This window comes from Amblyomma mixtum, chromosome 4 (genome assembly GCF_055824585.1).
Source record: "Amblyomma mixtum isolate Tamu chromosome 4, ASM5582458v1, whole genome shotgun sequence".
In the NCBI taxonomy this organism is placed as follows: Eukaryota; Metazoa; Arthropoda; class Arachnida; order Ixodida; family Ixodidae; genus Amblyomma; species Amblyomma mixtum.
The window spans coordinates 154,797,989-154,819,069 of NC_143015.1; the positions used below are offsets into that span (position 1 = coordinate 154,797,989).

The 21,081-nt window shown below is 49.8% G+C and overlaps 1 protein-coding gene across 1 annotated transcript in view; it reads right to left on the reverse strand.

Moving 5' to 3' along the window:
- Hpd (4-hydroxyphenylpyruvate dioxygenase) overlaps positions 1-21,081 on the reverse strand; it is a 46,792-nt gene that overhangs the window by 2,610 nt on the left and 23,101 nt on the right. Inside the window, exons 6-11 of the mRNA XM_089540970.1 lie at positions 18,828-18,917; positions 17,873-17,976; positions 13,757-13,834; positions 10,001-10,163; positions 7,581-7,652; positions 1,838-1,954 (exon numbers count right to left, since the gene is read on the reverse strand). Coding sequence (XP_089397096.1) covers positions 1,838-1,954; positions 7,581-7,652; positions 10,001-10,163; positions 13,757-13,834; positions 17,873-17,976; positions 18,828-18,917 — 624 coding nt within the window. The remainder of the gene's footprint in view (positions 1-1,837; positions 1,955-7,580; positions 7,653-10,000; positions 10,164-13,756; positions 13,835-17,872; positions 17,977-18,827; positions 18,918-21,081) is intronic.

Consider the following 21,081-nt stretch of genomic DNA (forward strand, 5'->3'; position numbering starts at 1 on the left):
TATTTATTTATTTATTTATTTATTTATTTATTTATTTATTTATTTATTTATTGAATACTGCAGGCCGTGAGGCCCAAGCAGGAGTGGATACAGAAAGAGACCACAAATTGAGCAATAATAGCAAAGTGCAAACAGAAAACGAGCAGCGCGAAATGACATAGAAGAGAAAAAGAAACTAAAAAACAAACTAACAATGGCCACATATCAGGTCAAGAGACCGTACACAAGAAGCTGGTAAGCTGTTCCAGTCACTGATGGTTTGCGGAAAGAAAGAGTGCTGAAATAAGTTAGTCTTTGCAAAGTACGGGGGAGAAAGGGGGTGGGAGTGTCGGGTTTGTCTAGTGTTCTGTAGATTTAGATACGGCAAAGAATTAATTCCAAGTTTATGGTTAAATAACAAAAATAAGAATTTCAACCGAAGAAACTTGCGCCGGGACTGAAGGGTTGGTATGGAATTCGACTGCATTAATGCAGAGACGGAAGCAGTTCTATTGTATTGCGAAAACATGAATCGCACAGCTTTCCTTTGGATCCGCTCAAGTGCTTTTATGTTAGTGGGAGTATACAGGTCCCATACAATGCACGCATATTCCAATTTAGTCCTTATAAAGGTTTCGTATGCTAGTCTCTTAACCTGAAGTGGTGAATCCTTTAGTTTATGGCGCAACAAGCAAAGTTTTCGTAAGGCAGACTAGCAAGTGTTAGAAATGTGAGTGTTCCAGCTTAAGTTGTTTGTTAATGTAACACCAAGATATTTATGTTCAGTTACTTCGGTAATTTCTCCTGAACCCAGAAAAAAGGAGCGTTTAAATGGATTAACCTTTCTTGTAACACGTAGCAGGACAGTCTTTTCAAAGTTAAGTTTCATGCCCCATCGATTACACCATGCGTAGATACTATTAAGGGACGTGTTTAGTAGTGCCTGATCGTCAGCTGATCGGATCTCAATGAATGGCGGATGAGTGGCCATCATTTGTAAACACCACGAATTACAAACTTTTTTATTTAACAACCGGCCAACACTTGTGATAAAACTGCGTGTTAGTGATAAGAAAACATCGCTTTCAGTGAACATGTGCACTCGGACAAAATAAAATGCCGCAGAGCACAAGAACGGTAGGTGTACGAATGAACAGTGAGCAACGGTCTAGTGTTAAGCGATGCAGAGGAGCTAGCTTCTCCGCAATTCTTGGATGCTTTTTTTTTAGCCGTGTGATAGCGTTTAGCAAATAGAGGCGCGAGCCACGGAGTAACTCTAGTCCCCCCGCTTTTCCTCGTGGCAATGTGTGGGGTGGAGCGCATATGGCAGGTTATCTCAGATCATGAATGGCAGTTTACCAATATCCCTCAAGAGAAAAGTATACAACAGGTGTATCTTACCGGTACTCACCTATGGGGCAGAAACGTGGGGGCTAACAAAGAGGGTTCAGCTTAAGTTGAGAACAACGCAGCGAGCTATGGAAAAGAAGCTATGGAAAGGAAAATGATAGGTGTAACGTTAAGAGATCGGAAGAGGGTGGAGTGGGTGAGGGAACAAACGCGGGTTAATGACATCCTAGTCGAAATCAAGAGGAAGAAATGGGCTTGGGCAGGGCGTGTAATGCGAAGGCAAGATAACCGCTGGTCCTTAAGGGTAACGGAGTGGATTCCAAGAGAAAGCAAACGTAGCAGGGGGCGGCAGAAATGTAGGTGGGCGGATGAGATTAAGAAATTTGCTGTAATATGGTGGGCGCGGCTGGCGAAGGACAGGGTTACTTGGAGAGACACGGGAGAGGCCTCTGCCCTGCAGTGGGCGTAGTCAGGCTGATGATGATGATGATGAATGTGTGCTGCTCACCGTGTTGAGGTCCTCGGAGACGGTGATCTTCGCCGTCTTGAGCTTCTCCCTGAGCTGCGTGTAGTACGTGTCCGGAGTCTCCAGGAATTCCATGCCGCGCTCGCGAAGGGCCCGGATCTGCACGGAGGAAGCCGTTCGAAAAGACCGCGGAAAATTTCCTCGTAGCGACGTACACTCTTAAAAAAAAGTTAGTAAAAAGTTAGTAAATGGGTAGGAAAAAGGTAGTAACTGCAGCAGTTACTAACTCTGACTTCGTTTTACTACTTTTTGCTGACTACTTGCTACCCTCTTCAAAGTATGGTTAGTAAAAGCAGCCCTTGCTACCTTTTTACTAACTCTGGTCGCCAGTTACTACCTAGTTAGTAACCGTTCCTTTTACCCCAAAATAAAGTCAAAATAAAGCCAAAGAATGTAACTGACGCAGACTGTCATGCCAATAAATTGGTTTTGTAATTAAACATTTCTGCAGGGGCATGCGGTTAGGTAGATTAAGCTGTTTCTACAATATCAACTTCAAAATTAAAGCTGGTATCTTAGCTCAATCGGTACGAGTAACTAGCCCGTAAATGCGAGCCTGATTTACGGAGTATATAACCCTGAGAAAGATTTCTCTACATGTGCACGCGCAGTGCGCGAGTGCATGAGTGCACTCTTCCTGATTTGTGCTAAGGTTGTTGATGTCATAATCTCGCATAATTTCTACATGTAACAACGCGCGGTAAGCTTAAACCTAAGTGAGTGATTTACTGCCAGCACGCTCTGATAGCTCTGTCTGGATTCCGGAATTAGTCAAATTGACTGTGAAGCTTTTTTATTTTTCGGGTACGCTCAAATTTGACAAGCCACGCCAGCACACGTACGAAGAACCTTGCAGCATATGGGAGTTTCTATTCATTTTCTTAGTAAATACTACTAGCTTCCCGTTACTAACTGCAGGTAGCAGCCGTTACTAACTGAATGGGGTAGTAACTGTTACTAACCTCCCCGTTACTAACTGCAGTTACTAACAGGGTAGTAACATATGTGACAACCAGTTACTACCCCAAAGTTAATAAGTACTACTACCTTTTTTCTAAGAGTCCGAAATAATGAGCTCAATCAACCTGCACCCCGTCATTACGAGAGGGCCGAGTTAAAAAATGGTGCAAAAATACGAAAAAAAAGAGCTGCTGTCGCTACGAAACAGGAGTTTCTTACTTACGGAGAAACTTTTTTCCCAATAGTTTAGTTTATAAGGTTTAACGTCCCAAAGCGACTAAGGCTATGAGAGACGCCGTAGTGGAGGGCTCCGGAAATTTCGACCACCTGGGGTTCTTTAACGTGCACTGACATCGCACAGTGCACGGGCCTCTAGAATTTCTCCCCCAAAGAAATTCAACCGCCGCGGCCGGGATCGAACCCGCGTCTTTCGGGTCAGCTGCCGAGCACCATAGCCACTGAGCCACCGCGGCGGCGTAACATCGTAACATTTTTTCCCAATATCCTCGACAGACCAGTTACACATGGCAATGCTCTTTTCTTCGGAATTGGTGATCTTCCGAGATAGCTGCATCAATTAAATTAGCTTTGTTCTCAAGGCGGCCAAGAAAGTGCCAAGTTTCTGACCATTTAGTGTGAAATTCCTCGCCTCGGTGGCGTAGTATTTATGCCGTGCAGCAGGTTAACACGGGTCTGCGGATTGATCGCATTGATCGCGTTTCGGTGTAGGCGATAAATGAAAACTCTCCTAAGCTGAGATATCGATTAAAGTTAAGGAACACTCTGTGGTTGTAACTAATCTTAACACTCCACTATTGCTTGTCTCTTAGTCCACAATAGCTATAGATCGCAAAGGTTCATTAAGAAATAGATCTGATAGATTAGCGATGATTAGCCACTTGGTTATCGTGGTGGGCCAACTTGTTCGCGCTGCTGCTATGAATGTCATCAAGACCACGGACGCTGGCGCCTACACTATAAATAGAAATACGCCTACGTGGGAGTAAACAGGGAGTAAGCTGTCCTCTTGCGAACAACCTTTTGTAAAAGGGTGTAAGCTGACCTCTAGGCACACCCTTTTGTAAAACGGTGTTCTCTACACTCTAAACTGAAAGGAGTAAAAATTACTCCCAAATCGGTGTATTTGCGTTTAGAGTGTAGAGGACAACTTACACCCTTTTTACTCCTTTATGCTTGGAGTGTAGGTTAGAAAATGTTGTGTCCCCTTATTGCTTTTGTGTGTGTGCGCCCCCGCGTCCTCCTCCTAACGACAGTTCGCATCCTCCTCCTAACGACCACTCAATCCTCCTCCTAACGACCACTCGCATCCTCCTCCTAACGACCGCTTGCCCCTCGTCGCAAGCTGTCGCCGGATGCCCCCCCACGGTGCGCCCCCGCACCCTCCTCCTGTTCTGGGAAGCCACTCCCTGCCGTGGACGCTTTTCCGCTCCCTCCTTTCTTCGGGCGGCCAGTTCGGCTCCTGCCTCGGTCGACGCTGGTCGCACCCTCATCAGCTTTAAATAAACAAAGTCTTAAAGTACCGTGTGCGTCTTTCGCTGCATTGAACACAGCGACCGGACACGACAGTGGCGACGAGAAAGTGGATTCGACCCGCGCTACGCAACGCTATTGACAAGCCATGGCTACGCGAGGGTTTCCCAATCAGATACCAGAGTTCAACGGCTCATCGTGGTCATCGTGGGTTGGACGCCTTCAGTTCTACTTTGAAGCTAACAACATCACAGACCCAGCCTTGAAGAGGGCCAACCTGCTGACGCTGTGCGGGGAGCAGACCTACGATACTGTCTGCGCCCTTATTCAGCCAAGCACACCAGCGGCAGTGTCTTACGACGACATCGTATCAGCACTGCAAAAGCACTACGACCCAAGGCCATCCGAGGTCTACAGCCGGGCTCGCTTCCAACGACGAAATCAACTGGGAGGAGAAACTGTGAGCGCCTACGTAGCCGCGCTCAAGAAGCTCGCTGCCGACTGCAATTTTGGAACGCTGTCGACAACAGCTACCGGGCAGGAGGGAGACGCAGCTTCTTCTGCTAACACCACCATGCTTCCCTTGGACGTGATGTTACGCGACAGATTTGTGTGCGGACTGAGTGACGAGTCACTGCAGCAGCGCCTGTTCGCTGAGAAGGACCTCACATTCAGCAAAGCTTACGACATCGCCGTTCGAGCGGAGAGCGCCGGTCACCAGCAGAGAGGGATTCGCCGGAACACCGAGCCGGTACACCAGACAAGCAACCAGGTGCGCAAGCCTTCTGTTGTTGTAAAATCGGTCAAAAAGGCACAACGCTGCTGGCGGTGTGACGACCAACACAACCCCCAGGGATGTCGATTCCAGTCAGCCACGTGTAATTTTTGCCACAAGCGAGGGCATATCGAAAGAGCATGCATTACGAAACGGAGACTTGCCAAGATAAAGTCACCTTCCCAGCCTAATCACAGCGTCAACGCCTCAGAGAATACGCCGCTATCTGATCGCCATGGAACAACATCAGCAACACCATCTGTGTTGTACGACCTGAACACCATGAATCTCGGCACGCGACCGAAGATTTTTACAGAAGTAAGCGTACATCACCAGCTGATTAAGTTCGAGGTGGACTCCGGCGCAGCCTGTACTCTGATCAGTGAGGACACGTTCCGAACTTCATGGCCATCTGACGCACCCGCCCTGCAACAAGACGACACGCACCTGCGAACGTGGTCAGGACAGAATCTGCCACTATTGGGCTCTGCCAACGTGCAGGTTAACTACAACGGCCAGACCCATACGCTACCTCTGCTTGTTGTGAAGGGCACAGGATCAAGCCTTCTAGGGAGAAACTGGTTTTCTCCACTAGGCGTGATGATATGCGGCATACACCAGACGCCGAGCCAGAACATGGTTGGTAAACATCAAAACGCCGATGCGCTAAGCCGTCTGCCACTAGACGCAACTGTTGACGAACCATTTCCACCAGGAGACGTTCTGATGTTCGAAGCACTGCCAGAACCTCCGCTTACAGCAGGCACAGTTGCAGCATCTACGCAGAAGTGCGCAGCTCTCCGGCTAGTTTACACAGCTGTTCAACAAGGCAACGTGCATAAACTCAAAGGGGACAACTTCGACGCTTACCGCAGGCGAGCTACAGAGTTGAGCACCCATCGCGGCTGCATCATATTTGGATCCCGAGTTGTGATGCCGAGAGAACTACGCGCACAAGCTATGTCTCTCATCCACGCCGGACATCGGGGCATCGTTGCAATGAAAAAGTGTGCCAGAAGCTACATGTGGTGGCCTGGCATTGACAACGACATCGAAACAGTGGTGCGAGAATGCAAGCCTTGCCAGAGCAGCCGGAGCGCCCCGCCGAAAGCTCCTGTCCCAGAATGGGAAAAGCCAGACACACCATGGCACACACTGCACATTGATTTTGCAGGACCAATTGAGGGCTGCACTTTCCTTGTGGTCGTAGATGCCTACACAAAGTGGCTTGAGATAAGGCAAATGGGACAGACGACTTCGGCAGCAGTCATTGACAACCTCCGATCACTATTTGCAACGTTCGGCCTGCCGCGCAAGGTAGTGTCGGACAACGGAACACCGTTTGTGTCTGCGGAGATCCTCAAGTTTTATCGCGACAACGGGATCTCATCAGTTACATCGGCCCCCTACCACCCAGCGACAAACGGACAAGCCGAGCGCTACGTAGCCGAGCTAAAACGCGCCCTTGAAAGAGATCAGACAGGCTCGCTGCAGCGCCGCCTTGCGCGCTTTCTCTTCAAGCAGCACACGACGGTTCAGAGCACAACAGGCGAGACCCCCTCGAAAATGATGTTCGAGCGTGAAATGCGAACCCAGCTCACAGCCATCCTCCCCGAGCCAAAGGCAGAGACGTTCCGGGAAGAAAAAGCAATTCCGCGCTGCGGCACGCTTAATGAGGGGCAGCGCGTCCTCGCCCGACAGTTTCTGAAAAAGCCACGCTGGGAGGAAGCTACAATTGTCAGACGCATAGGCCTGCGCTCTTGGCTCGTCAACATACATGGCACAGTAGCACGCCGACATCTCAACCAGCTGCGTAGATTTACGACGCCGTCTGAGAGCTGTCCGCCAGCGGAGAGAACACGTGCACCATTTTCCCACATAGCCTGGCACCTCTTCCCGGAAGAAGAGACTTCGCCCAGGACAGACCCAGGAGACACAGCGAACAACAGCCAGCCTACAAGTGTTTCTCCCCCGAGCGCACAAAGCCAGCGCGCCTCCACGCGTGAGCGCCGACCCCCTGCACGATACCAGGCAACTTTCTAAGGGGGAAGGAAGTGTTGTGTCCCCTTATTGCTTTTGTGTGTGTGCGCCCCCGCGTCCTCCTCCTAACGACAGTTCGCATCCTCCTCCTAACGACCACTCAATCCTCCTCCTAACGACCACTCGCATCCTCCTCCTAACGACCGCTTGCCCCTCGTCGCACGCTGTCGCCGGATGCCCCCCCACGGTGCGCCCCCGCACCCTCCTCCTGTTCTGGGAAGCCACTCCCTGCCGTGGACGCTTTTCCGCTCCCTCCTTTCTTCGGGCGGCCAGTTCGGCTCCTGCCTCGGTCGACGCTGGTCGCACCCTCATCAGCTTTAAATAAACAAAGTCTTAAAGTACCGTGTGCGTCTTTCGCTGCATTGAACACAGCGACCGGACACGACAGAAAATTACACCCGAACGCTGATATAGCCATATATAGGTTCTTCTGCCTCCTATATGGCTACGCCCACTCACCGAGCTGATGATGTCGCTCGTGTTCAGGGCAATGTGCTGCACGCCGGCGCCTCCGTAGTAGTCGACGTATTCCTGCGAGGTAACGGCACGGAAGATGTAACCATATAGCGAGTGAAACCATTTCAGCCTCATTCCATGTTCAAAGCCAGCGACACTTTACAGGGTGGTTGAACTTGTCGAAATGTGTCACTGTACATGCTGCGATTTACATATGCCGCCACATATTTACATATAGAGCCCAGATGACAATCATGCGTCCCGATTATGCCCAACGGTTGTTTGTAATGACAATCCATTGGACCATCACGAACAGCCATTGGGCATAATCTGGACGCAATCTTCTGGGTGTTCGGTTGCCTCTACCCTTATAAAAATGGTCTATAGACAGTCTTAGACTTCTTGTAGACTCTATTGCCTTCCTAGATATTTCTTTTTGTCTATTCATAGTCTATAGACTGTCTAAGACAAAAGTCTACTAAAAGTGTATGGCCATAAATCTGTAGATTGTCCATAAACTATCTATAGCATTTGTATTGCCCATGGACGGTTCTCTAGGATTTGTCTATAGAAAGTAGACAGACTTTATAGACAGAAGTCTATGGACAGTCTATAGACTGTCCAAGAAAATTTTTGTAAGGGTAGGATCAACGAAGGAAAGTATTCGCTGGACGTGGTACACGAAGTCCGTGTACATCTAAGGGTGGTTCTATGGATGAGAGGGTGGTGATGAAAAACATTTATCGTGCAATAAATTTTTACAGAGAGGTGATTGGGGTAGGCCCTATTGGCCATTTCCCCTAACAATACTAGAGCCCCTATTCCGGGGCCCCATTGGCAAGCAACGCCGCCCGCGTCCGGTGAACCAAGGCCTTTTGGGTCTTTAGGTCCTGACAGCCGAGCAGGGCCGCCTCCCAGTCCTCAATGGTGGGGTTGGGGTTGGGGGGGATAGATGGGTTTAATTGACACGCCCAAACCATGTGGAAGGTGTCAGCCACCTCCCCACAGAACCGGCACGTGCCATCAAAGGATGTGTTGAAATGTTTAAGCACCGCCGGGCACAGTACAGTGTTAGTGAGAATTTTGATGAGGAGGCGCTCGTCAGCGCGATTCAGTCCCTTACAAGGGGCCGGGTAGCGCCGGTGCTCCTCCTTGTAGTAATCGGTGATGTGTTTGAATGTAAGGGCCAGATTGTCTGATTGGGAGTAGGCTTCCAAGGACAGGGAGATAACCCGGGGAGAGAGTGCGCGGGCGGCCTGATCGGCCTGATCGTTTCCTTGGAGTCCCTGGTGACCGGGGGCCCAAATCAGGTTACGTGGAGTTGGATCTTCGCATCGGCAGCTATATTCTAGTATGCGCCAGGCAAGCGGGGGAACCCAGCCCAACTCATTGTTTCGATGGATGAGAGGACGCGGACGTTTGCGCCTTAGCAACCGACGTTCACGACGTGGATTTCCAGTGATAAACTCCGCGATTCACAGTGATCCGCACACGTCCTTCGAGCGTTCATAGAAGCACTGCGAGATTTGGTGTGCCTTAAGATGTGGCCCCCGTCACTTCGTTAGTAGCTGTATGATACAGGTAGGGTAGCCAAATTTGTTAAGGCTGCGCTGAATGCTGCCGATTTTGACCCCGTTTAAAATCGAGAACGAAATGGACTTAGTGGAGATTCAATGCGGAGAATAGATAACTTAAAACCAGTTAGGGTAACGGAGTGAACCTTAAGGTAAGGAAAACGTATAGGGTTGGTCAAAAGTTTCCAGGCCACAGGGTCTGCTCTTCTTTGATATATCCTGGCACTTTAGATGCCGATAAAGCTACTTAGTTTGTCAGAAGTTATAATGATATTTCTTTTATCCTCTACAGATATTTTGAGCTTCGCGTGTGTCGTAACTGCCCGAACATACTGCTCAAAAGCAGACCCTGTGGCCTGGGGACTTTTGAAATACTCTTACACAGCAGGGAGCGGCAGAGCGTAAGTTGGGTGGATGAAATAATAAAAAAAATGACTGGCTAAAGTACGTTAACATTCGGCGAGAGCCATCATGCCCATTTATCTCTCCACGACAGTTCCCTCCATGTTCCCTCTTTTCCTCTTCTTTCACTCATCTTTTCTCTCGCTCTCTTGGCTTGGTTCTTGGTCTTGCTTGGCTTGGATTGGCTCGATCCACTTGGGTGCCGAGTCAATGGAAGCCAGGGCAAGGAAGGACTACAGCTAGGTACAGCGGGCTTCAGTTACATGACGACTCAGGGTGGGCTCCAATTAATAGTGCGAATGAATGAATGAATGAATGAATGAATGAATGAATGAATGAATGAATGAATGAATGAATGAATGAATGAATGAATGAATGAATGATAAAGCGCCCTCAGCACGCTATACAATTCCCGCGTGGTTCCTGCTGGCGTGTGTCCGCGCATACCTGTATCTGCGAGCGGCGCAGTCCGTTGGCGGGCTCGTTGATGGGCATCTTGATGGTCTCCTCGTAGTTGGTGACCACGATGGAGCGCAGGGCCGAGTACTTGGTGTGGATCTGCTTGTCGTCCACCGACCAGAAGCGGTGGAACATCAGGCTGCGCTCGTACCTGCACAAAGGGAGGAGGTTACGAAGAAAGGCAAGGCGCGGCAACTGTCTCGATTCTCGTTCTACCGTCCAACTACGTCCACCGTCTTGCGCCAGCTGAGAGCCACACTATCAGCCCAGACTACTTCCTAAACTAACCCACCCTAACTAAACCTCGCTCTCTGCTACTTAAGCCGTCCCTTGGAGTCACCTCTGTTATCCTCATGGACCATCAGTTATCTTCATTTAGTATCCCTCCCCCCCCCCTCCTTTAACATTATCGCTAAAGTTTTCCTTTCCAAAGCTCGCTGCGCTGTCCTCAAATTTATTTATGCCTTTTCGTTAGTCTAGATCTCCCCCAAGTATGAGTACTGACAAGACACAACTTGTAACAAACAGGAGCCCGGCCAGACACGACCGAGAGAAGCGGCTGCGCCATAAGAACGTGGTTCGTTGTTGTTATTGTGATTGAGAGAAGGATGAAAACGAAATTGCACGGGCCTGCCTACTGGCTCGTAGCCAAGCCACCACCGCTGCCACGTGCAGATAGAGGAGAGTTAAGAGATCAGAGAAAAGAAGTAAAGGAAGGACGCGCGTCGCAGCAACAACTGCGTCCGCCGGAGCGGACGCCGCTCAAAAAACAGATATGCGGCCGAAGCCGCGCTCGCCGAAGCGAGGACAGATACAGACATTCCCAGCTTGAGATTTTATAAGCAACTAAAGAAGGGAGGGAAAAAAATGGCTGAGGCTTAGCTAAGGTTAAGCCTAGTCAGATGCGAAGCATATTGATGGCTAGGCTTGGTAATACATGGCTTTCCTTGGTTGAATACTTGGTCATTTTAATACAACCACTAGAAGTGTAGCAAGGATTGCCGTGGCAGCTATATACGGGATTATCGGTGAATTCAATGCAGAGTGTACAACCGCTGCCCCAGCACCGGCTACAACAGTATTCTTGGCACCCATGGAAAGTACATTGGAAACACCCTTAGTTATTCCACCACCGCCACCATTTCCTATAGACTGTATTGATGTACCCCCAGCAGCAGCAGCAGCTGTAGTACCGGCGGTTGTAGCAATATTTCCCCTCGACGTACGAGGAGGGTTCGTTGTCGCCGAGCCGCATATTGAGCACGCCGCTTAGCCAGACGTTCATCCCGCTCTTCATTGGTCTCTGTGGCACGCTGAAGCTTTCGCTTCTCGTTCAAATCAGCCCTGCTTCTAGGCGGCATCCCAACACCTGGCCGCCTCGTAAGTGCCCGGAGAGCGAGGAAAGCTCAGCTTTATACCGCTGCTGTAGCGTCACGTGGTCAGCTGCAGCGCCTCTGATGTGGAGCCTCCACCGCCGCGGCCGACCGCGCGAGCCGGCAGCCCATCTCTCCTCTGCTGTGACGTCATGTTGTCACGTGGTCAGCCGCCGCGCCTCTGATGTGGAGCCTCCACCGCCGCGGCCGACCGCGCGAGCCGGCAGCCCATCTCTCCTCTGCTGTGACGTCATGTTGTCACGTGGTGTCACGTGGTCACGCTAAAGGTCAATGGTAGCTCCACCGCCGCGCTCGACGGGCTGTAGTGTAGCTCTAGTAATATGCTTCGCATAAAAAATTGGCTGTTGTTTGACCAATGGCCATCCCGAGTAGAATTGCGGAAGCGCGGCAATCGCGTTGTCAACACCAACACCAATAACATAATGAACGCCGACGGCCTATCGCTTCTGCGCCGCGTTTCTGGCGGCAAACGTTGTCAATTCCTGCAGCCCACAACTCCCTCGCTCATCGCCCCACGTATATATAAGCGCGATTCAGGCGTCCACTGACCCAACGCAAAGGAAAGACGCATAACTGCCCTCTTGGAACAGTGGACACCTCACTCGTACCTTAACCACGTGGCGGTAGTGACACGTGGGCTGCTTGCATTGGATAGGCCGTCGGCGTTCGTTGTGTTCAGTGGCGTTGGCGTTGACCACGTTTTACACTCCGATCATTTTAAGGAAAAGAAATGCGCATAATGGCTCCCTGCATCAGTGGACGCATGAATCGTGCTTATCCGCACACGTACGTTGGGTCACGAGAGAGAGAGATGCCGCGCCATGTGACGTCACTCGCGCATGCGCAGTTGGGGCTCTCCAGGGCTCCGCGAAATCGCTCACACCTAGCGTAGCGTTGCTTCCGTAACAAAAGAGTGACCGCCGCAAAGAGGGCGCGGCGATAGGCGATAACGCCGAGCGGCGAGCAAGGATTGATTTAGGCATATGGCTATTACGAAGCAGCTTGCCGCAGAAATAATATACACGAGGCATTCACGTGACGCCATGGGTACCATTTTGTGGTGCTGAGCGCATCTTCATCAGTGCAAGCCGGAACAGGTGGCGATAAGCCATTTAGATATGGCTCCAACCTTTCGCCGAGCTTCGTGCGCCATCAAATGGCGGCCTTTGTGACGTTGGTGCACTTCACTCTTTACCTGCAATTCATGATATTAGAGTGCAGGGTGCGGCATCTCGGGTGCGGCAGCGCTTCGCGGGGTGCGGCCGCCACGCGCTCCCGTCGTAAGCCATTGCCGGCATCTTTCGAGTTCCGCAGCAGCTCCCAAAGAACGTCTCCAAGGTGGTGTCGAACCATTTGGCCGACAGCAAGTATGAATGTGGGGTCAGATGTTTAGGGGAATCCCCCACGGTGTAGTAGATTTGTAATAAGGGAGTAATTACTCACTGGCACCCGCCCAAGGTTAAGGACAACTCAGCGAGCTATGGAAAGAAAAATGAAGGTGTACGGTTAAGAGATCGGAAGAGAGCGCAGTGGGTGAGGAAACAAACGCGGGTTAAATGACACCCTAGTCGAAATCAAGAGAAAGAAATGGGCTTGGGCAGAGCAATTTAATGCAAAGGCAAGATAAATGGTGGTCCTTAAGGGTGACGGAGTGGATTCCAAGAGTAGGCAAACGTAGCAGGGGGCGGCCGAAAGTTAAGCGGGCGGATGGGATTAAGAAGTTTGTGGGGATAGGGTGGCCGCAACTGGCAAAGCCTAGGGTTAATTGGAGATACATGGGAGAGACCTTTGCACTGCAGTGGGAGTAGTCAGGCTGATGAAGATGAAGATGACCCGCTCAAGCGTAGCCATATGGCCACAAAAGAAAGCTCTAAAGCTTTCTCGCAAACTTAGTAGTTGAAGAAAAATTCGTCCTGGTCCGGGGTTCAAACCCGGGACCACTGCTTCATCGATCAGTCGCTCTACCAACTGAGCTAACCGGGACGGCAACCTTATGGCAGGGCAAAAGCGAATTGATCAATAAATCTTAGTGACTACTGTGTCATTGGTCAAATGTTTAGGGAAATACCCCAAGGAGGAGTAGATTTGTAATAAGTGAGTAATTACTCATTGACATTAACCCAAGAGCAGCCATACGGCTACAAAGGAACGCTATGCAGTTTTCTCGGAAACTTCGTAGTTGAAAAATTCGTCCTCGTCCGGGGATTAGAACCCGGAACCACCGCTTCACTGCAGCAGTTGAAACAACATTGCTATTTGTTATGAAAGCACCTCTAGACATATATCCTTGCACTGTGCGATCTCGATCCAGAAATGCACAATGCGAGCAAGCGGAACGGCCAGTGCTTACCACTGAGCGGCGGGCACCATCTCCAGGTCAGGCTGGTTCAGGACGCAGTGGTCGATGAAGTCGAGTTTGGCGCTCGCCCTGTGCGGAAACGAGGGGAAGAGATCAACACCCGACCACTCGGAGCTGAACAGATATCGTGAAACACAATTCGACACCGGCGTCACCGTTATTCTCGAACCGACGCTAAAGGCCGATTCACACGACGGACCGTTCGCCCGCGGCCCGCGCACTACGTGTTCATGCGTCAGCACATTTAGAGGCGCGCTGCCGGCCGTGAGAGGCCGCGGCCGGCAGAGCGCCTCTCAAAGTGCTGACGTATGAACACGTAGTGCGCGGGCCGCGGGCGAACGGTCCGTCGTGAACGCATCGCGGAACCCATAGGTTGATCGTCACTGTTGGCTTAAAAAAGGAAAAGGAAACAACAAATAGGGACGCTTAAGCTGTGCCTTAAGGATATAGCGCGATAGCATTATAATGGGTTAATGCCCATATGCCCGGAGTTGGTCACTCTCTGCTTTACATTCATAGATCCCTGGTGGTCTTCGTACCCCTCCTGGCTGGCGCAGTGGTGCAGCGGTTAATAAGCGATGCGCCACTGCCCTGCGATGACAGGTGCTGCCGCCGGTGGGGCTTGTGGGACCCCCGAGTAAGTTATCAAGACCAATAACTGATTTAACTGCCACCTGTTACACTGTTACAGCTGTCAAGATTCCAGTGTAAACATTCTACGTATTCAACTAGAACAAGCTTGAAATGGTTGTTACCTAGGACGCGCACAAATTATGGCTGTCAAATGTTGTGCTTCACTCTCCCACATTTATCAAATGATGAATCGGAGTGATCGGAGTTGACGAACAACTGATTGATAACTGTACTACCTCATGCCCTCAATGTTCGAATGTTAATTCTTCTTTGTATCAACTTGGTTTGTATCAACTACCTCATGCCCTCAATGTTCGAATGCTGATCCATGCTCTTCTTTGTATCAACTTGTTTTTTCTGTTCTTTATGTGTGCCACTACCAAACTGCCTCTGTCGGGTGCGTCGGCCTCGTCAAGCCTCATCACTGGCTTTTTGCCGGCGCACCCAACATCCTGATGATGTTGAATAAAGTATTGATTGATTGATTGATTGACCTGTCATAGTGCGCAGTTTGCTCACAATCTTGGGCAGGTTGTGATGACGTCACAAGGTTGCTGCTCTGGGAATTTTTCGCGGATTGTCCGCTGAAGGCCAACGACGCTGACGACGATGCAAGGAAGGTAGGAAGGAAGGAAGGAAGGAAGGAAGGAAGGAAGGAAAGAAGGAAGGAAGGAAGGAAGGAAGGAAGGAAGGAAGGAAGGAAGGAAGGAAGGAAGGAAGGAAGGAAGGAAGGAAGGAAGGAAGGAAGGAAGGAAGGAAGGAAGGAAGGAAGGAAAAGGTTTGGTTTGGTTTATGGGGTTTAACGTCCCAAAGCGACTGAGGCTATGAGAGACGCCGTAGTGGAGGGCTCCGGAAATTTCGACCACCTGGGGTTCTTTAACGTGCACTGACACCGCACAGTACACGGGCCTCGAATTTCTCCTCCAAAGAAATTCAACCGCCGCGGCCGGGATCGAACCCGCGTCTTTCGGGCCAGCAGCCGAGCACCATAGCCACTGAGCCACCGCGGCGGCGGAAGGAAAAGGATTGAGAGGAAAGAAGGAAGGAAAGAAGAGAGGAAGGAAGGAAGGAAGGAAGGAAGGAAGGAAGGAAGGAAGGAAGGAAGGAAGGAAGGAAGGAAGGAAGGAAGGAAGGAAGGAAGGAAGGAAAAGGATTGAGAGAAAGAAAGAGAAAAGAGAAAAACAGCCAAGTCAAGTCAGATAGCGAGCCATATATCGCCATGGCTATATCTCCGTGACCTGATGCGAGCGTGTCGTCTATACTCCACTTCATAAGTTCCCTGCAGCGCTATGGAAGGTAAAGACGCCCTCAGCCAATCAGGAGAGCGCGTTAAACGTATTCCTCCGTGACTCGTCGTCTGCTCGCACCGTACACAGATGTAATCAGAAAAGAGCCTAAATCGACGCCGTCTACGTACCATAGGCGTATACACGCTTACTTATGTTAAACGGAAGTATTTTGCAGGATGTTACGCCGTTTGTCACATTCGTATTTGAATGAATGAAGGAAGGAAGGAAGGAAGGAAGGAAGGAAGGAAGGAAGGAAGGAAGGAAGGAAGGAAGGAAGGAAGGAAGGAAGGAAGGAAGGAAGGAAGGAAGGAAGGAAGGAAGGAAGGAAGGAAGAAGACGACACACCGCCCTGTGTCGTCTTCTTTCTCTGTCCCGTGTCTGCTGCGGTGTTTAGCTCCTTCATGTCTCACCAACTGGCCTACACATCTACCCTCCTAAGTTCATATTTTTAGTTCAGCATATGCAAACGGGCACGCAAAGATGAGATTAGCCGAGTGGCTCCATCCGGTTGTTAGAGCGGGAACTCTTTTTGTCAACAAATCGACGCTCCTCTCAGGACTACAAGCGGCAGCATCGTCATTAAAAAAAATAAAGTGAATTTACTGCCCTTATGTATTCTTAACAAGCGAGATGAGACGAAGCGATAGCCCAGTGCCAATTTATGGTTAGTGAATGCACATAAAACGCCACACGCCAATAACAACGACGAATTCAGTTCAGAAGAAGAGACATACACAACTCATGAGTCTGTCCCGTCTTCTTCCGTCCCGTCCGTCAGCGCTGTTTCGTCGTACCATTCAACACGAACCAACCAGCCCCACTCGGCCCCCTCCTTGGAAATGATGTTTGAAAGTACGCAAGAGTTGCGCACGCTAACTCGGGAAATTGGGTAAGTAACCCGAGCACACGTTAGGGCCCGGAATGAAATAGTCTTTGGCGCATGCACACTTGAAAGCACGCTATCCCATGCACCCTTATGCGTATTTTATACTGGCACTATATTCTGCAGCGTTGGAACATAGTGCCAGTGCACTCATCGCAGCTTTAGTAGTGCTATTCGGTGGCGCCATGCCGCTTCATTACAACAGTGGTCAGCACTTATTATAGCATTACTTTCTTCACCATCATCATCACCATATCCGTGTTTAATAGCATCTCTCAGAGATCTCCAGTTATGTAACTGTCCACGTCATTCTAGCAAAATTCCCTGCCGCTCAAAGTGATCCCCGGTAACAATTTTTTTGCGTTCATGTCTCCTCTGAAGGTCTTAACGATTACCCGTGATTGCCAGTTCTACGAGTTGAATATGACGCTCGTGCACATTTTTACCTAATTTTGGCTAAAATATCCTCAACTCATGTTTGGTGGCTGATCCACTCTGGTTTATATTTGTTTCTTGACTCCCTAACGGACTTGGACGAGCCATGCTCGTCATAAGGCAACTGCAATTTCTTGCTCATGACTAATCCAGCTTGTCGTGTGTTTTTTGACACTCTGTGTCCGGTTTAAGGCGAGTAGGGCTCATCTAAAGCGCTTTTATGGTTTGCCCACAGATGGTAGCACGGATACTAAATGACCGTTTTGGTACCACTTCCTAAAAAAAAAAATGGGTTCGTCATGGGGTCAATGTTACTCCTATAATCTTTACATTTACAAGTTCGAGAAAAATTCGCAGTCAGTTTATTTGTCGGTGCCCGTTTCATTTGATATTGCGACAAGACCTATTACCTATAAATAAACGCTGTTACCTATGACTAAATGCAGGTACACGTCACAGAGTCCTCCATAGTCGGATACAACTAAGTCTGCAGTGAAGCTCCGCTCACATTCAGGACCGCTACACAGAATTCCTACACGACAAAAAAGTAGACCGTTGTTAAAACTTGTTTTGTTACTTAAACAAGAGCTAATTACAAGAAAATAAATTATAAGTTCTACAATTTTGATACCTTGTATGTTTAATATAGTCGGACGTTAAAAAGTCGATTTCATTTACTCTTGTGACTGGCCAGCGGAGTAATATAGTAAGCTGCGGACCATGGCCCAGTGTTAGCAACTGCTTTTTTTTTTTAAGTTGCGTCCTACTACAGGAAGCATTTCATGGACTGAAGGAACGTCAACCATTACATGGAATGCAATCGCATAAAGACCGAACTATTACAAAAAAGAAGCCAATCAGACTCACAGCTTCTCGTAGCTGCGGTCCTTGGACGGGTGCTTCCTGTATCCAGGCAGGAAGAGGCCGTTGTAATCGCCACGCTCCACAAAAGTGTGCGTCGTGTCACCACACTACGTCCAAAGAAGATAAGAGCCAATGTAGCAAACGTGTCACAAATTCTGAAACTGATAGACGCTGAAAGGCGTCTAAAACAAGCCGGTTTGGTAAACGTGCATAGGTGGCTTGTACCGGCGTCACACAGGCCGCCATGTTGGTGAACCGGGGTCCGCGTATTCTGGAACTATCCACCAAGAGGGCACGTCTACTTCGGTTCATGGCGACTAACAAGTTAGAGCTCCAAATTGAAAGTTGACGCCTGTGTGACGACAGCCGACCCTTCTTTCCTCGGCCGTAAACTCTATCGCAACTGCGCTTACCGTTGCGTCGATAATCAGCCTTTTTTCACGAGATGTAGCGCCCTCTGGGGAACACGCGAAAATTCGTCTGCTACCCTGGCTGAAGACAAAAGCACGCAGGAGATTATAGTGAACTAGAATATGAGTATTCTAGTTCACTATACAGGATATGCAGGCGCGATCAGGTTCCACGAGATGCCAACTGCGCATGCGCAATGACAAGTGTGTGCTTGACAGCTGCCGCCATCTGTCGCTCGTGCCTATCACTAACATGAACTGAGCATGCGCAGTAGATGCTGGTGGTCTGTTTTCAACTTCGTCCGAGGAGTATTTAGAGGAGGCAGCGGCGAGGAGTGAGCGCAGCTGCGGTGCGGCGGCGAGCGAGGCACGTGAGCTGACGTCACAGCCACACCTCCACCCCTCCTCGTGGTTGAAGGTCATTGCCAAGCGGTTTTGACCTTCAGCTCTGCGTGCGGAGAGTAGAGCTTTCGCTCTAGGAGCGGGAAGAAGCTGGCACTCGGAGTATGTAGTCTCGAAAGCCTAGTAAGACAACGTAGTATACTCACCGTCTGCACCGTGGCGAAGCGCACGGTCCCGCACTCGTCCGACTCCTCCCAGATGTCGCGCACGATGCTGGCACCCCGTTCCTTGGCGCGCTGGGATATAGTAATAACAGTAAATCAATAGTGCGAACAAGCCAAAGCCTTTCGTCGCGTTAAAAATAGTCTAGTCGAACTTTTCCGGCAACCATATGGGGCGTCTTTCAATAGCTGATTAATTGACTAATTTATTAATTGACTATTATACATACCAAAACCCATTGCGGGAGACGACGTGCGCCGCAGTGGAGGGCTCTCGATTAACTTCGAACACCAGGGGTTTTTCGAGGTATACCGAAACTTTGGTAGACGGACGTCTTGGCATTTCGACCCACATACTGTAGGTTGAGGTCAATAGAACAACTCGTTGGAGAGGAGGAATAACCGCGAACTTGGACGAGACTGAAGAACGAGAAGAGAACAGGACGAGCGGTAACTAGCAACTGAAGTTTATTGGAAAAAAGACATACGTTGCAGCAAAGGTTGCATCTGCGCATAGCGTACGTAACACCGTTGCATTACGTAACAGCAAAGGTTGCATCTGCGCATAGCGTACGTAACACCGTTACATTACGTAACGGTGTTACGTAATGCAACGGTGTTACGTACGCTATGCGCAGATGCAACCTTTGCTGCAACGTATGTCTTTTTTCCAATAAACTTCAGTTGCTAGTTACCGCTCGTCCTGTCCTCTTCTCGTTCTTCAGCCTCGTCCAAGTTGGCTGTTATTCCTCCTCTCCAACATGTCAGACCAACTGGCCCAAAGCTTCTCCTTGTTGAACCTTATAGAACAACTCGCTCGCACCACTAATGTATTATGGGTCTTTCAGCTAACACTCGATGAATGGCTCCAGCTGCGATTTTTTTATATCTATAATGTTCGGCTGCGTGGCAGGATGTCGCGGGTTCGGTCGCTGTTGCTCGTAGCGGCTGTACTTTGATAGTGTCGAAATGCTAAGACATCTGTCTATCAAAGTTTCGGTATACCTCGAAAAATTTCTGATGCTCGAAATTAATCGAGAACCCTCCACTGCGGGGCGCGTCGTAAAACTAATCTACCGGGTAACACGTCTACAGAAAAGCTCATGGCCCTGAAGAATTTCAATGAGAAGAAAAAGAGGAGAGGTCGGCTGGTGGTAACATGACCCTGGCCTGTAATGTGGCCCTGGGATTGCAAAACACCTTCGAGGAGCTACGAGAGGCGCAGCTTGAGTCGCAAAAACTTAGGTTGCTGCAGACAACGACTGGAAGAGCGCTCTTACAGATACTCGGATGACGAGGACGGAAACTATACCCGACGAGCTTCCCAAGTCCCTCAAGGTAGCGCCAATACCCAGGAACATGGACCCCAACCTCCACCGAGTCAGAAGAGAAGCGAGGGCCGAATTCGTCGAGAAAACATACGCTCCTCAAGGCACGACCGTGTATACAGACGCGTTCTCGAGAGGAGGAGACACGAAAATCGCAGTGGCCGTCTGCAGTGGCCGTTTGCAGCGGAACTGTCGTCTCTACGCGAAATGGCCAACGCGTCTATGCGAGGCTGCACAGCTGCAGAGTCCGAGGAAGTAGTCGTTGCTCTAGCGGTGGCGGAGGGCTATAGAACCGGGCGATCGCTAACAATACTCACGGACTTTCAAACACTCTGCCGAAATTACATGAATGGCAGGATACGTCGTCATGCGCTCCGTATACTCCTCGCAGCGAACGACGGAACTAAAAAAACACGGGGAAGAAAATGACACCACCACACACAAAACTGTGCAGGTATCGGAACACACGGGGGTGGAATGGAACCAAGAGGCCGACAAGATAGCTCGAGGATGCATTACTTTCCAAGCATCTGACGAGACCGCGGAACTCGCGCCAGCACCCAATAAATTCTCGGCCATACTAGAAAACTAGAAAGGCAGAAGAATGCGATATCCCCCGCAGCAAAAATCTTTCAACTGACATGAAACCGTCACTTGGAGACAATTGCAGACAGGCTCTTACCCAAATCTACACATACTGAACAAAATGCACCTTACGTATACGCGGACAAATGTCCCTGGTGCGACGAGAAACCCACAAAATATAGACGTGGTCCTCGAAATACAAAACCCGAATGCAGAGCAGTGGGAGACTGCTGGTGACCGCTGTGCAGACCAGCAAGGAATGGTACAGCGAGCTCAACAGGCGGCAGTGGCCAGCGGAGCCCTGAGCTGACGGCAACCGACCACTG